At 40.2% G+C, this 17,599-nt stretch overlaps 1 protein-coding gene across 1 annotated transcript in view; it reads right to left on the bottom strand.

Annotated features, from left to right (window-relative positions):
• Nucleotides 1-17,599, bottom strand: part of LOC150085112 (pleckstrin homology domain-containing family H member 1-like) — a 919,142-nt gene that overhangs the window by 151,457 nt on the left and 750,086 nt on the right. Inside the window, exon 17 of the mRNA XM_090376468.1 lies at nucleotides 13,973-14,053. Coding sequence (XP_090232594.1) covers nucleotides 13,973-14,053 — 81 coding nt within the window. The remainder of the gene's footprint in view (nucleotides 1-13,972; nucleotides 14,054-17,599) is intronic.

The following is a 17,599-nucleotide window of genomic DNA, read 5'->3' as shown; positions in this document are numbered from 1 at the left end:
TTTATGCCCTCTCGGGTTTGTAATCTGAGCAAGAGGAATAATCTCATCAGCATTGAGCATGCTCAATCCATTCAAGGCCATGTACACCTCAATCAGATGCCTAGTCTCCAGAAGCTGCAATTTGCAGAACTTCAGCCTTTCTTCGTAAGGGCACCCCTTTGTTCCCATCACCAATCTTGTTGCCCATCTCTGCACTCATTCTAGCAATTCTACATCCTTCCTAAAATGAAGCCTCCAGACTTGTATGCAGTATTCAAAGTGTGGCCTCACCATTGCCTTATACAAACGTATAATCACCTCCCTGTCATTGACATAACTCCATGACTTGTTCTGGCAGTCCGTCTGCACTGCTCAGAGAACTTCATACCTGACTGTACAATTACCCCCAGGCTTTTTTCATTCTCCACCTCCCGGAGTGTAGTACCACACAGTTGGTACGTTTTTCTTGGATTGCTGCTACCCATATGCAGTACTTAAGTGCCTCCATAGCCTAGTGGGCAGGAGCAGCAGTGCATAGCACACGCTTCTTGATTAGACGTGGGTCCGAGCCCGTGACCACCAAATACGGAGGATGCAGAAAGGTCAGGGAATGACCACTGCATATCCCTGGAGCAATATGGCCTTAGTTGTTAATGCTCCTAAAAACCAAATAACAACAACAACAACAAGCAGTACTTTGCGTTTGTCAATATTAAACTTCAGTTGCCACCTCTCAGACCATCTACCTAACTTTTCTAGATCCTGTTGCAGTAGCATACTGTCTTTACTATCATTAACAACCCTGCCAATCTTTGTATCATCTGCAAACTTAGACAATAAGCCTGATATACATTCATCGATATCATTAATAAATACACAAACAAAAGTGGGCCCAGCACTGAACCCTGGGCAAATCCACTAATCACATTAGTCCACGTAGAGCAGTGTCCATTTATTACCCCTCTCTGCCATCTCTTACTCAACCATCCCTTTATCCATAGCAGCAACTTGCCCTTATTGCTACACTGCTCCAATCTGTGCAGTCTCCTATATGCAACAGTATGAAAAGCCTTCCTAATATCCAAGTATATGGTACTTGTGGTTGTCGCAGACATTTTCTCAAATATGCCAGACAAGCCGTACTTGCTACCTGGGAGTCTAAAATGCTGATGGAACTGATGGAAAGTCCGGTCGGTCTGTGATAGCCATATCTCCTGTTTACACCTTCGATGGTGGAACTGTTAGTAATCCTGGATATCAGTCCCATGTGCAAGCACACTGTGGGTAGCCACCCAGGTGTGAACCAATGTAAGCAGGGGTTGAGGTGTGGTGCCCACACCACATGGAGGAATGCCACCCCTCTGTGTTACCAGGCAATACTAGGTGGTAGATGACTCTCATTAACTGGTGCAATACCACCACATTGCTTAGTGGAGGCTTGAAGTGGTGGAACCCATGTTTAGTCTCCAGAGACCAGTTCTGGTCAAACCTTCCCCAGCTCTACTATCATGCTGAATGACTGATGTCTTTTGAGGTTATGATGGACATCATGGCGAGGTCCAAACTTCCTTACATTTCAAGGGTACAGCTCTAAAATGGTGTTCGCAGGCCAGCCGCTGGTTAGTACATTGGACTGAACCTATTGGTAACTCTCAAGGAGGCTTCAGCTAGTGTATAATCTTGCTACCTCTATTCTGCCAGATAATGACTGGAGGGAGTCATAGTAGTGTGTGGGGGGGGGCATTGTCAAGGCCACGTTATGTCAAGGATTTGGGTATATTCTTCCCATGTGTATGGGAAGAATATACCCAAATATGGCCAAAAATTTCATTACTTCATACAGCGTATCCCTCCCACTTGTCTTACTATTGAATACACCATGAATTGTCAAACTAATAGAGTAAGCTTATCTGCAAAAAGATCTAAACCTCCCAAACACTTCCTAGTCCATTTCACAAATATACATGGTCTCAATTCTAATCTCAACAATGTCCATTTCCACTTGAGTCTGCCAAACCCCATGTACTTTTTCTGACAGAATATCAGTTATCGGTTGATCCAACCACTGCTCATCTCAGTTGCCCAAATTATTCGCTATATGATTCCTTTAGTCTCAAAGGTGATACTTGTGCATATGTCCATTCTGACATTCCCTGTTAGAGACTTGGTAATTTGGAACTCCTCTTTTTGACCTTTTAAGGCTTAAAATCTCTCTACCTTATTCTGTCAAATTCATCTGTTATCTCTACCGTTCTCCCAACTCCACTAATCACTTGGAGCTCTTTGACTCTCTCCCTTTACAAATTTCCTAACAGTGAGGTAATTTTCCTTGGTGATTTTAATGTTCACAACTCCAGCTGGTTTCCATTCTCTACTCACACAAACCCATCTGGTCGGGATGCTGAGTATGTTGCATTTAATGACTAGCATCACAATTAGAAATATAAACAAAAGATATTTATTAATTTATTAAAGTTAAGGCAAAGCTAAGTAATATTTGACAAGTGCTCTCAAAATATTCTAAAATGAGCATTTGCAACCTTAAACAACAGTTTTGGTAAATACGACAATTTGGTGCTCTGGAAGAAATATGATCAGAAGTCCTCAATTTGCTTTAGTTTATCATTTTAAATTGAAAACAAAATGAAAAGTTCATCAGGTGCAAACTAATATTTGGTTGAGCCGCCTCTGGCCCTGATGACAACGGCATACCGTCGAGGCATTGACAAGATCAATTTCTGAAGAACTATCAACTGATAGTTCGTGGTTCCAAACACGAATTATGGCTTCCTGAAGTAGACGAAGGGGCCTTGGTTTCTTTCTGACAATTGCAGATTCCACACGATTCCAACAGTTCTTTATAGGATTCAGATCCGGGCTGTTTCCTGTCCAGCTAAGAGTTGTAATGGACTGTTCTTACAACTATTTTATCACCTGTATCAAATGCAAACACATTACCGTTGAACCTCTAATGCAGAAATGAAGCTAAAGTAAATACAGAAGTGCCTACTTTCACATTTTGCCTCCCCCCCATGACAAGGAGCAGAGTTGTCCTGAAAGATGCAGTTACTTGGCAGGTTGAAATGGTCTCTAATGGTTGGCAGCAATTTGCCTTCCAATATAGCCAGGTATCCATTGGCATTTACGGAACCTTTTATAAAGGGCAGGTGATCTACTCTGCAATACGAAATGCACCCCCATATCATTTGGCTAGTAGGGAATTTCACTGTAAACACCATACAGTCTGGATGGTATTCTTCACCATGTCTACGGCAAATTGTTTGTCTCCCAATAGAGCCATGCAGGTTGAATTAGCATTAGCATTAGTAGAGGCATTTGGTGCAAGAAAGCAAGCTTATGCAGCATCAGCCAAAAAAAAAAAAAAAAACCCACTTCACCCCTCTGTTCGTTCAAAATACCTGTCCAGCTGAGCCTTAAACTTATTTAGGCTATCAACCTCCACTACAAGGGATGGAAGTCTGTTCCACCAACCAACCACCCGCTGGCTAAAGGCAAATTTCCGCACGTCTATCCTACATCTGTCTTTCCTTAATTTGAATTTATGCCCTCTCAGGTGATTATTCTGAGCTAGAGGAAGAATCCCATCAGCATTGAGCATGCTCAAACCATTCAAGGCTTTATACACCTCTATCAGATCACCTCGCTGGTGCCTAGTCTCCAGCGAGGTGAATTTATTCTCATCCAAGAAAATAACTGACTTCCACTGCTCTGGGATCCATTTGGCATGCTCCTTGCACCAAATTAATCGGGCTTTTTTCATTTTTTGTGTGAGGAGGGGCTTCTTGGGACGAAGAGTCCATTTTAGAAGTGGTGTCTTCTGACTGTTACTGCACTTGCTACCACTCCTGTATGTTCTTTCCATTCTCTTTTCAGCTAAGACGAAGAAGCTTTACGGTTTTTAAGGCATAAGCACATAAAAACACGGTCCTGTTTTGGCGTACAGACTCGTTTGCGTTCAGTTCCTTTTTTCCCTATCAGCAGGACTAGTATTCTTGAGTTTGGAAAGAAATATACTCTCTGTCGACTGATTACAAGACATTCTATAAGCAATATGATGGGAAAAACATCCTTCCTCACGTAAAGCAACTGCATGTAATTTGGCATCCTGACACAATTCGGCGGGGTGAACAGAGGGGTGAAATGGGAGCATTTTATTATCTTTTGTTTTTTTGGCTGATGTTGCATAAGCTTGCTTTCATGCATCATATGCCTCTACTAATGTTAATGCTAACAAGCAAGGAATTACTGCAAACCTTGCAGAGCGTGCTTTTATAGCTGAAAGTAACAGCTGAAGCAATATTAAATCATTTCCTACACATGTCAATCTTATCTGATGCAATCTGTAAGAAATATTGCCATATACTTACATTATTCAGATGACAATTACAATTTTAAAGGATGAGGCACTTTTTTGAACACCAGTTTAAGTACAAGGTCGAAGTGAGTGGTCCTTTAGGCACCTCCGATCAGAACTTGGTGATTGTCTCTTCTCCAATGGAGCCTTTATCTCATGGCTATTTCTAACCTCGTGTTGTTTGGCATTACAAGAATGCAAAATGGGATGACCTGCGAGATTTCTTTTCTTCTTTTCCTTGGTCGATCACTGTTTCAAAACTTCTGAGCAAACTTTGACAAAATGTCAAAGTTTGCTCAAATTGTGTAAGTGAAATTATTTTTGTAGGAATGGAATCCTTTATCCCACAAGTGTAAGTGAAATTATTTTTGTAGGAATGGAATCCTTTATCCCACACCCCACTTTAAAATCTCTTCCTTTATCTAAACCTTGGTTTTCCAATAAATGTGCTAAGGCTGTTCAAGAGAAGAATGTTGCATATCGTAATTGGCTTGTTTCCCATTCTTCAGTTTCATTTTCTGCCTAGATCAAAGCTTGAAACAATTGTAAAGTAGTTATTAATCAGTCCAAACTAGATTTTGAACACATTAAGAGTAGAAAACTTGCTTCTTGCCCTAATGGTAGACGAGCATTCTGGTCTCTTGCCAAAGAAGGAACTGAATGGAGAGTACTGAGAATGGCAGGGGATGGTTTTCCAAGACTGTCAATACAAGAGTTAGAAGAAAAGTAGAATGCTAGTAAGTCAGCTTTATCTTTAGATGAGAGGGTAATGAGAACCGACAGACTTTACAAGTGGAAGTATAGATGGGCAAAACTTGTGGCCAATAGCTTTGGCAACATACCAGAATGCTTGACTATTGTTTAGATAAATAAGCAAGTTTTATATTCATAGGCTGTTCCAAATATAGTTTGGATTGATTTACTACTGCTTCACAATGCGAGCTGCAGTATACACAGGAAATGAAAGTGGAGATTTGAATGCAGGCCAATTGTAATACACATCATACTTATCTTGAACTGCTTTCACACATTTATTGAAAAGACAAGGTTTATACAAAGGAAAGGATTAAAGTAGAATGTAGAATAAAGGATTTCATCCTTAAAAGAATAATTTCACTCACATTTCTTTTAATGCCAAACTAGACAAGATTAAGAATAGCTGTGTGTGTGTGTGTGTGTGTGTGTGTGTGTGTGTGTGTGTGTGTGTGTGTGTGTGTGTGTGTGTGTGTGTGTGTGTGTGTGTGTGTGTGTGTGTGTGTGAATGAGAGAGAAGAGAGCTCAGAGGAATCAAAATTCCTGTATATCATTGACTTTACCATGTAGTGGGGGGGGGACTTCATCAACTCCAGCTGTCTTAGTTGCCCTGAGGGAGTTAATACTCTGTATTAGTGCTTCTTTAGTGATAAGAACAGACTCCATCTCATTGTCAACTAATTGATCCCACTCAAACTCCCTGACTTGAGACTCATGATATATGCTGGAGAATCCGCTGATGTGGTCCATCCACGCTTCTTTGTCAAGCCCCTGATTTGTGTCACTTATGTGTGCAACGAGGTAGCTTTCCCCTGTCAAGTGTGTCTTTCATGTAGCGGTTGATTGCTCTAGATTTTTCCCTATTAAATATTGCTCTGGCCCTCGAGTAGTTAATTCTATTTTGTGTGTCATTAGACAGTTTCCATTTTCTGTGCAGAGTTTGCTTTAGTTTAAACAATGCAGTTAGGCGAGTGTTCCACCAGGTTTTAGATTTTGATGACATCCTTACTACTTTGGAAGCCGCAAATTCTGTAATAGAGTTGATCCAACTGGTTAAGAGAGTTGTTGCAAATAAGGCATCACATTTGAGTAGACATTCCCACGGGATACAGCTGGCAGCAAATAAGCATTTATTTGGGTCCAGAAAGGCTGGCGAAGTGACAAGCTGACTCTTAATTTTTTCCTTGACATTGAAGTCCACATACGGTAGCATTAGGAGCATTGCAATTGGGCTATGATCGGATGGAAAGAACATTTCGGGGGGGTACATCAATTATACATTTACCAGAAGACAGAATTAGGTCAAGTCTATTTTCACCTCTTGTAGCTTGGTCATTGATGCAAGAAAGCAAGCTTATGCAGCATCAGCCAAAAAAAAAAAAAAAAAAAAAAAAAAAAAACCCACTTCCATTTCACCCCTCTGTTCGTTCAAAATACCTGTCCAGCTGAGCCTTAAACTTATTTAGGCTATCAACCTCCACGACAAGGGATGGAAGTCTGTTCCACCAACCAACCACCCGCTGGCTAAAGGCAAATTTCTGCACGTCTATCCTATATCTGTCTTTCCTCAATTTGAATTTATGCCCTCTCAGGTGATTATTCTGAGCTAGAGGAAGAATCCCATCAGCATTGAGCATGCTCAAACCATTCAAGGCTTTATACACCTCTATCAAGCTAATGGGAATGCTGTGGCCCAGGGGAGAACTGAGGGGGGCAGTTGTCCTCTGAATCACAGCCTTGTAAGATGCACTATTTGCTTGATGTTTGCGGAGCAGTCAAGTATGGGACATGATACTGCCATGGGGGATGTCTTTGTGTGTGTGCGATGCAAGGAGTGTAAGGAGATAAGGCGACAACTCAGCGTTGTTATGGGCCTATATGAGAGCTTGAAGGATAGGGTGGATGCCCTCGAAGGATTACAAGTGAGGGGCCCATCAAGCTCTCAGCTGCCCACACCAATGCCAGAGCTTGCACTTGGTCATCGCGGAACACAGCGGCAACCCCCAAGGCAGAATGCGCTGGTCCCAAAGGAACTAGTAGTTGTTGGTGACTCTATTGTCAGGGAAACGGGAAACATGCTTTGTAAAAAGGATAGGTGGAATAGGACCAGGGTATGTCTGCCAGGGGCAAAAGTTGATGACGTTGTAGAGCGGATATCATCTTTTAAGGGCACAAAAGGTGATATAGTTGTACACGTTGGCACTAATGACATTAAGAGTAGGAGACCGGCGGAATTACTTGACAAGTACAGGTCACTGATGAAAAAAAGCCGTGAATTAGGGTTGAAATTGAAAGTGTCTGCAATTCTGCCCAGACACGATAGGAGGGAGTATATGATGAGAGCCCTGTCAATCAATTCGGCCCTGGAAAGATTGTGCAGGGCTCAAGGGGTAGAATTTTTTTCAGCCTGGTCTGTACTTGTTAACAGGAGAGACTGCTTCTACAGGGATGGGACACACTTAAATAGAAAGGGTGCAAGAATGTTTGCTGATGCTATCGAGGCAATGTTAGGTGGGTCGGAAAACTGCTAGATTGGGGGGATACAAGGACTAATAGATTAACAGTAGCCACTGGCAGAGGTGAAAGTGATTCTTGCACTGCTTCTATTGGAATGAGCCGCAGCCTGGAAAATAAGATGCAGGATATTTCAGAGACTGCTGGGAATCATTGGGGTACAAGTAAACACATGGGTTGTGTTAGGGTAGCTAAGAAAAAGAACAGGTGCATATATACTTGTGTGTACACCAATGCTAGGAGTTTAGTAAATAAATTTGATGAATTTGAGGTATTGCTCAAAACATCAAAGGCAGATATTGTGGGGATTTCAGAGACGTGGTGTCACACAGATATAAGAAATGCAGAACTGGAATTTGGGGAGTAAAATGTCTACAGAAAGGATAGACAGGATAGGAAGGGAGGAGGGGTTATGCTATTAGTTAAAAAACACATAAAATCCAAGGAAGTGAAGCCAGTCGACATCGCTGGACAGTGCAGTGTCGAGTCAGTTTGGTGTGACATAAGCATTGGGAGATCAAAATTGAGAGTAGGAGTGTGCTATAGGCCTAATGACTCTGATGAGTATAATAAGAAACTGTTCGGAGAAATAGAGTGGGCCAGTAAATCAGAGAGTCTTATAATGGGGGATTTTAATTTCCCAGATATTGACTGGAATTTGGAGGCTGGTCACTCACACAGTAGCAAGGCTTTTGTGGATTTATTGGATGATTGTTTTCTACATCAGCATGTTCGGGAGGCAACTAGAGGGAGTAATACTCTTGATTTGATTATCAGTAGTGATTCTTCATGCATTAAGAATCTGCAGATAAATGAACCACTTGGTGGCAGTGATCACAGTGTGCTGAAGTGGGAGTTACTCAAAGAGGTAACTACCATTAGGGGTAAAGGGAAGGGGTATTGCTTTCGTAAAGGCGACTACAATGGACTGAGACAGTATTTAAATTCCTATACAGTGGGATCAACTGATGATATTGCCAACAGCAAATTCAAAATGGGAAGCATTCAAAGAACTTATTGTGGAAGCTACTAGGCTTTACATACCAACTAAGAAATATTGTTCAAGGTTTAGGCCTAAATGGTTGTCAGATGAACTAATGAGGCATATGGCAGAGAAGAAAAATGCATGGGATACATACAAATTAACACGTGACACGGATGCCTATGATAGATACAAGTTGATCTGTAACCAAGTTACAAAGGAGGTTAGGCAGGCGAAGGCAGATTACGAGAGATCCTTGGCAAGGGATGCGAAGAAAAACAGCAAAGAGTTCTTTACTTATGTAAACTCTAGAAGGAAGGGGATGAATCAGATTGGTCCACTTGAGATCGATGGGTCAACTGTTGATGACCCCTGCTCGGGTAGCTAACAAACTAAATGAATATTTTGCATCGACATTCACACATGAGGAGTTATTCAGCGAGGGGAATGCCAGAGGTGTATTCAACTCTAGCAGTAAGCTAGAGAATCTTGTAATAACTGAGAGCAAAGTGGAGGAGAAATTGTTGAAGATAAACACAAGAAAGGCACCTGGGGTGGATGGGATCTATCCAGTTATATTAAAGGAGGCAGCAAAGGAGGGTAAGCAAACCCTTAGCCATAATTATGAGAGCTTCCTTGGACTCAGGGGAGGTACCCATTGACTGGAGATGTGCAAATGTGACCCCAATTCACAAAGGGGGATCAAAGGCTGACACAAGTAATTATAGACCTGTGAGTTTAACTTCTGTTCCCGGAAAATTAATGGAGGCACTGGTGAAAGAAGCACTGCAGGATCATCTAGACAAGACTTCAGTTATAGCTAGGACACAGCATGGTTTTGTTAAGGGAAGTCTTGCCTGACCAATTTGATTGGATACTATGATGCAGTCACAAAAGAACTGGATGCAGGAATAACTTTGATATTATATACTTGGATCTTAGAAAGGCTTTTGATACTGTTGCACATGGAAGACTGCTGCACAAATTGGAGCAGTGTGGCATTGGAGGCAAGTTGCTGCTATGGATAAAGGGGTGGTTGAGGGGGAGAAGACAGAGAGTGGTAATCAATGGACACTGCTCATCGTGGACTAATGTTATTAGTGGAGTCCCTCAGGGTTCAGTATTGGGGCCTTTATTGTTTTCTGTATTTATAAATGATATTGATGAGTGGTATATCAGGCTTAATGTCCAAGTTTGCAGACGATACGAAGGTTGGCAGGGTTGTCAAGGACACTACTGACACTATGCTGCTGCAACAGGATTTGGAAAGGTTGGAGCAGATGGGCTTCGAGGTGGCAAATGAAGTTTAACATTGACAAATGTAAAGTACTACATATGGGAAACAGCAACCCCAGAGCAACGTATCAACTCTGTGGTACTACACTGACAGTGGTAGAGAATGAAAGGGACCTGGGGGTGGTGGTGCAGGCAGATATGAAGTTCTCTGAGCAGTGCAGACGAGCTGCAAGAGTAGGCTCATGGTGTATTGTCAATGATATATAGGAATTTTTCTAGCAGGGATAAGGAGGTGATTATTCCCTTGTATAAGGCAATGGTCAGGCCACACCTAGGAGTACTGTATACAGGCCTGGAGGCCTCATTTCAGGAAGGATGTAGAGCTGCTGGAACGAGTACAGAGAAGGGCAACTAGATTGGTGAATGGGACAAAGGGGTTCTCTTACGAAGAAAGGCTTAAGTTTTGCAAATTACAGTGTCTGGAAACTAGGCACCAGCGGGGTGATCTGATAGAGGTGTACAAAGCTGCTGAATGGTTTTGAGCATGCTCAATGCTGATGGGATTCTTCCTCTAGCTCAGAAAAATCACCTGAGAGGGCATAAATTCAAATTGAGGAAAGACAGATGTAGGAGATAGTTGCGGAAATTTGCCTTTAGCCAGCGGGTGGTTGGTGGGTGTGAACAGACTTCCATCCCTTGTCGTGGAAGTTGATAGCCTAAATAAGTTTAAGGCTCAGCTGGACAGGTATTTACGAACGAACAGAGGGGTGAAGTGGAAGTGGTTATTTTTATTTATTTATGTTACTTTTTTTTTTTTTTTTTTTTGGCTGATGCTGCATAAGCTTGCTTTCTTGCATCAAATGCCTCTACTAATTGCTAATGCTAATGCTATCAGATCACCTCGCTGGTGCCTAGTTTCCAGACACTGTAATTTGCAAAACTTAAGCCTTTCTTCATAAGAGCACCCCTTTGTTCCATTCACTAATCTTGTTGCCCTTCTCTGTACTCGTTCCAGCAGCTCTACATCCTTCTTGAAATGAGGCCTCCAGACCTGTATACAGTACTCTAGGTGTGGCCTGACCATTGCCTTATACAAGGAATAATCACCTCCTTATCCCTGCTGGAAAAATTCTGTATATCATTGACAATACTCCATGAGCTACTCTTGCAGCCCATCTGCACTGCTCAGAGAACTTCATATCTGCCTGCACAACCACACCCCAAGTCCCTTTCATTCTCTACCACTGTCAGTGTAGTACCACAGAGTTGATACGTTGCTCTGGGGTTGCTGTTTCCCATGTGTAGTACTTTACATTTGTCAATGTTTAAACTTCATTTGCACCTCTCAGCCCATCTGCTCAACCTTTCCAGATCCTGTTGCAGCAGCATAGTGTCAGTAGTGTCCTTGACAACCCTGCCAACCTTTGTATCGTCTGCAAACGTGGACATTAAGCTTGATATACCATCATCAATATCATTTATAAATACAGAAAACAATAATGGACCCTGAGGGACTCCACTAATAACATTAGTCCACGATGAGCAGTGTCCATTGATTACCTCTCTCTGTCTTCTCCCCCTCAACCACCCCTTTATCCATAGCAGCAATTTGACAATACACCATGAGCTGCTCTGGCAGACTGTCTGCACTGCTCAGAAAACTTCATATCTGACTACACAATTACCCCCGGTCCTTTTCATTCTCTACCACCCTGAGTATAGTACCACACAGTTAATATGTTACTCTGGAGTTACTGCTACCCATATGCAGTACTTTGCATTTGTCAATATTAAACTTCAGTCGCCACTTTGCAGCTAATCTACCTAACTTTTCTAGATCCTGTTACAGCACCATACTGTCTTTACTATCATTAACAACCCTGCCAACCTTTTATCATCTGCAAACTTGGACGGATGTTAAATCTGATATACCTTCATCGATATCATTGATAAATACACAAAACACCAATGGGGCCAGCAATGAACCCTGGGGGACTCCACTAATCACACTCATCCACATAGAGCAGTGTCCATTGATTGCCACTATCTGCCATCTCCCACTCAACTATCCCTTTATCCATAGCAGCACCTTTCCCTCAATGCCATACTGCTCCAATTTGTACAGAAGTCTTCCATGTGCAACAGTTTCAAAAGCCTTCCTAATATCCAAGTATATGACATCAAAATTATTCTTTGCATCCAGTTCCTATGAGACCACATCATAATATCCAATCAAATTGGTCAGACAAAACTTCCTCTTAACAAACCCATGCTGTGTCCGAACTATAACTGAAGTCTTGTCGAGATGATCCTGCATCACTTTTTTAACCAGTGACTCAATTATTTTCCCCGGAACAGAAGTTAAACTAACAGGTCTATAATTATTTGCATCACCCTTTGAACCCCCTTTGTGAATTGGGGATAGATTTGCACAACTCAAGTCCATGGGGACCTCCTCTGAATCTAAAGATGCTCTCATAATTAAGGCTAAAGGTTTGCTTATTTCCCCCGCTGCCTCCTTCAATATAACTCGATAGATTCCATCTACCCCAGGTGCCTTCCATATGTTTAACTTCAACAATTTCTCCTCCATTTTGCTCTCTGTTATTACAAAATCATTTAGCTCCCTGTTAAAGTTTCGTAAACTTTTGTCCTCTGCTTCCTTACAGAATTCCTCATGTGCGAATGTAGATGCAAAATATTCATTCAGTTTGTCAGATATTTGAGTAGGATCGTCAACATGGAAACCATCAACATCAAATGGACCAACTGATTCATCCCTTCCTTCTAGAGTTTACATAAGTAAAGAAGTCTTTGTTGTTTTCCTTTGCACACTTTGCCAAGGATTTCTCGTAATCAGCCTTCGCTTGGCTAACCTCCTTTGTGACTTGATTACAGACTAGCTTATATCTGCAAAGGGTTTCTGCATCACCTGGTAATTTATATGTATCCCATGCATATTTCTTCTCTGCTGCGAGCCTTATTAGTTCATTTCACATCCATTTAGACCTAAATCTTGAACAGTATTTCTTAGTTGGTATTAAAAGCCTAATGGCTTCCAAGATTAATTCCCTGAAGGCCACCCATTTAGAATTCACTATTTTTAACATCATCAGTTGATCCCATTGTATAGAATTTTATAGAATTTAAGAACTGCCTGAGACCACTGTAGTCACCTTTAAGAAAACAAAAACCCTTCCTTTACCCTTGATGGTAGTTACATCTTTAAGTAAATCCCACATCAATAGACTGTGATCACTGTCACCTAGTGGTTCCTTTATATGCAAATTCCTAATGTATGAGTCATCACTGCTGATAATCAGATCAAGAGTATTACCCCCTCTGGTTGTCCCTTGAACACGTTGCTGTAGAAAACAATCCTCCAACGCATTTCAACACATATATTAATATGTGTTGAATGAGCAAAAGCATATTCATACCTCCATTCTCTTCATTCATTCATTCCAGTTTAAAGAACACTCCTTCAAATGGTTATTGTAAATCACTTTCAAGTGTAATAAATTCAAAATGAAGCATTTTCAAATACATGTTTATAACTTTTTTCTTTTCCTTATTTTGATTCCTAAAATATGCCTGGATTTTTTTTACATACTTTAGCATTAGCATTAGCATTAGTAGAGGCATTTGATGCAAGAAAGCAAGCTTATGCAGCATCAGCCAAAAAAAAAAAAAAAAAAAAACCCACTTCCACTTCACCCCTCTGTTCGTTCAAAATACCTGTCCAGCTGAGCCTTAAACTTATTTAGGCTATCAACCTCCACCACATTTTGATAGTTCTTTACTTTTTGATAGTTCTTTAGCACATAAAGCCATACTGCATTATGTATTATATCTGAATGTAGCATATTTCATGGGATGATTAGCATATTGTACAGGCTGAATAACCTAAAATAACACATGGAAGAAAACCCCTACTCCCTCTACCCCAAATTGACTAATTAAACCTCAAATGAAGGATTCAAACTAAGACCTCTTGAAACAAGTGACAACTGGAAAATCACTGAACTTTCATAGAGGACATATATTTTTAAAATGCTTTGTATATGTATTGTGTAGAGATGTTTAAAAACTTAAGGTATCATGATATTATTTAGAGATGCTTAAAAACTTACGGTATCATTTGGTGTTTTAAAATAGAGGAACATTCGGCCTATTAACACACACCAGCATCTTCTTGAGTGACCATGTTTTACCTAAAAGACAAACAGAAAAAAAATCTTATTTTATACACAAGACAAATTTTGTCTCAAAACATATTAAGCAATCTCTGTTTAAGACTGGTAATAAAATGTTTAATAAAACTGAATAGCATTTTTTAGCATACAATTTAATTTAAATATTAATGCAACTCTAGTTTGTACTAATATATCAAACAATTCATCAAACAGAAAAAAAAATAATTATTTTAAATGATTACCTATCAACCTCAATCAAGAACTGTATTTTCAAATGGTTAACCCAAATGACTAACCTATCATGTCATTTGTAACATGGGAGATGTAATTCTGTGTGCTTGATGTAAAGAATGCAGCAATTTCAGGTCAAAATTTGGCATACTGGATGAGAATGATTTTCAGAAAAAGCAAGTAGGTGCTCTGGAAGATAAGAAACATGGGACTTGTCAGTTATTTAAGTATCCAGCACTATTCCATGTGATGCCCTCCTGAAATATAAGCCCCCAAGAATGAATGATCAGGAAGCAAAACTAAGTACGCTTCTTTAAAGTGAGGCACTCTTAATAGGGGGATTCAATTGTCAAGGAAATCAAGAACATTTTCTGCAATAAAGACAGATGGAATCAAACCAGAGTATGCCTCCCAGGGACAAAAAGTGATGATGCTACTAATCAGCTATCACTTCTTAAGGGAACTAAAGGGGACTATCATTATTCATGTGAGACCTGATGGCAAAAAAGCAAAAAAAAACTGATGTCTCAGTTGCAAAATATGAAGCCCTGCTAAGAATATGACACAACAGGAGGAATTTTACGTTTTATGATGACAACTTTGTCAATTAACTGGAGGTGTTAATTGGAAACATCTCTCTCGTTCCCTCTCCCTTCTTGCTACAAGTTTGGTTGACCTGCAGAGGGAAGAATGTTCTAAGGATGCAGTGTCTGCTTCTGAGATTGCAAATACGATTTACCAGGACACTTCAAGATTAAAAAAAAAAACAACCAGAAATCATAAAATTCATGTAATAAATAGAATAGGTATAAACAGATGTCTTGCAAGTCGTAAGTAAATAAGTGACAAGAAGCGGCATTATAAGTCATCATTGGGAGATTAGTGTACCTATTATCTTGCAACCCCAGCTGTCTTCACACCTCCCCACTCAAAAAAAAAAAAAAAAAAGAGACCAAATGCTTAGTTTGTTTTAGTGCATCGCATCAATTGTTGTGTTCCGTCGCACCGCAAAAGGACAAATTTTGTTTTATTATGTATGTCAGGAATGTCGGAATTTTTTTTTTTTTTTTATAGCAACTATTTTATTTTATTTTTTTTGTTTAGAAATCGCTAAAATGATGGGCAAACGCAAGAGTTGTGCTTTCAATTAAACAAAAACTTGAAACTATTCAAAAGTTTGAAAACAGTGCATCCATTAAATCTCTAAAGAACCATTATAATGTTGATGACCAAACCATATGCAACATTGTAAAAAATAAAGTGAAGCTATTAGATTTAAAATAGACCGTAAAAAATAAACGGGAAGCATCGTATTGGACATGCGAGTAGTGCGCAGTAAGTTTTTTCTGTTTTTATCTATCACCATACTTTTTACATATGTTGCTGAACATTTTTCGATACAATAAGTCCCCGACTTACATAACCTTGGACTTACGTTATGTTATTTATATTTTTTTATATGACTGAAGATTTCAGTGAAGGGGACACACATTTCACCATAATAAAGAAAAAACCACAGAATTCCAGCTATCGTTATTATCGCAAATGCAATAAGACTGAGTTTACTACCCGTTTTTAATTAGATGCACTAACAGATAAGCCCAATAACCTGGAAAGTGCAAATTGTTTTTACTGTTTTATAGTAGTGACCTCCAGAAATGTGTTTAGTAAAATGCGAGCTCGCATGGGGCGATAATAGTGAGTTTTTGCCTTAACCCTGTGAAGTTCTTTACAGAAAATTTAATTTTGACCGTTAACACAGTGCCAACTAGCAGTACTAGTAAATCTGTCTAGAAAAGAAAGCGATCGAGTTGGATCAGAAAATTAAAATAATAAGGATGTATGAAAATGGCCACACATTAACAAGTATCGTGTGGAATTCAGATTTGTCAGTGGCAATGGTGAACACAACAAAGGAGAAAGACAGAAAGCGGTGAAGTCATCGGCACCAATGAAGGCCAACTATAATAATAACCAAGACTACGAAATACATATCAGTTTTTGCAGTTCAATAACATGCGTTTTTTCTTCCTTTTATGTTTTCTTTTCTTATGTGCCACTCTGGCTACTTCACCGCTGTTCCCAAAAAAAGTTTTTAATTGAACAAATTAAAAATATATAACTATTTTTCTTCATTCTTCTGAAGATATTGTGTGTTTTTTTATTATTCTGGCATATCAGGGATATAGTATCAATATTTTATTAATCATTCCCGAGTTACTTAAACCTGGATAATCCTATTCCAAGATGCATAGAGCCTGCTCAGAATGAGATTTGAACTATCATCACAGAACCATCCTAGCAGCCTAATACCAGGTTACGATAACCAAGATGAACTTTATCATCTGACAATGGCAACAGAAAGACATCACCTCTAAACCAATAATAAACAGCTGGAGCAAGCACCACTACCCACAGCTCCCACATATATGGTTAGCATTTAGCATTAGCATTAGTAGAGGCATATGATGCAAGAAAGCAAGCTTATTCAGCATCAGCCAAAAAAAAAAGAAAAAAAAAAAAAAAAAAAAAAACAACCACTACTCCCATTTCACCCCTCAATTCGTTCGAAATACCTGTCCAGCTGAGCCTTAAATTTGTTTAGGCTATCAACTTCAACAACAAGCGATGGAAGTCTATTCCACAAACCAACTGCCCGCTGGCTAAAGGCGAATTTCCGCACATCTATCCGACATCCGTCCTTCCTCAATTTGAATTTATGCCCTCTCAGGTGATTATTCTGAGCAAGAGGAAGAATTCCATCGGCATTGAGCATGCTCAAGCCATTCAAAGCCTTGTACACCTCTATCAGATCACCTCGGCGATGCCTAGTCTCCAGGCTCTGTAATTTGCAAAACTTAAGCCTTTCTTCGTAAGAGCAACCCTTTGTTCCATTCACTAATCTTGTTGCCCTTCTCTGTACTCGTTCCAGCAGCTCTACATCCTTCTTGAAATGAGGCCTCCAGACCTGTATACAGTACTCAAGGTGTGGCCTGACCAATGCCTTATACAAGGGAATAATCACATCCCTGTCCCTGCTAGAAAAATTCCTGTATATCATTGACAAGACACCATGAGCTACTCTTGCAGCTCGTCTGCACTGCTCAGAGAACTTCATATCTGCCTGCACAATTACCCCCAGGTCCTTTTCATTCTCTACCACTGTCAGCGTAGTACCACAGAGTTGATACGTTGATCTGGGGTTACTGTTTCCCATATGTAGTACTTTACATTTGTCAATGTTAAACTTCATTTGCCACCTCTCAGCCCATCTGCTCAACCTTTCCAGATCCTGTTGCAGCAGCATAGTATCAGTAGTGTCCTTAACAACCC

This window comes from Mastigoproctus giganteus, chromosome 6 (assembly GCF_048544385.1).
Source record: "Mastigoproctus giganteus isolate SK-2022 chromosome 6, ASM4854438v1, whole genome shotgun sequence".
NCBI classification, from domain to species: Eukaryota; Metazoa; Arthropoda; class Arachnida; order Uropygi; family Thelyphonidae; genus Mastigoproctus; species Mastigoproctus giganteus.
This window is presented reverse-complemented; position numbering and strand designations above follow the sequence as displayed.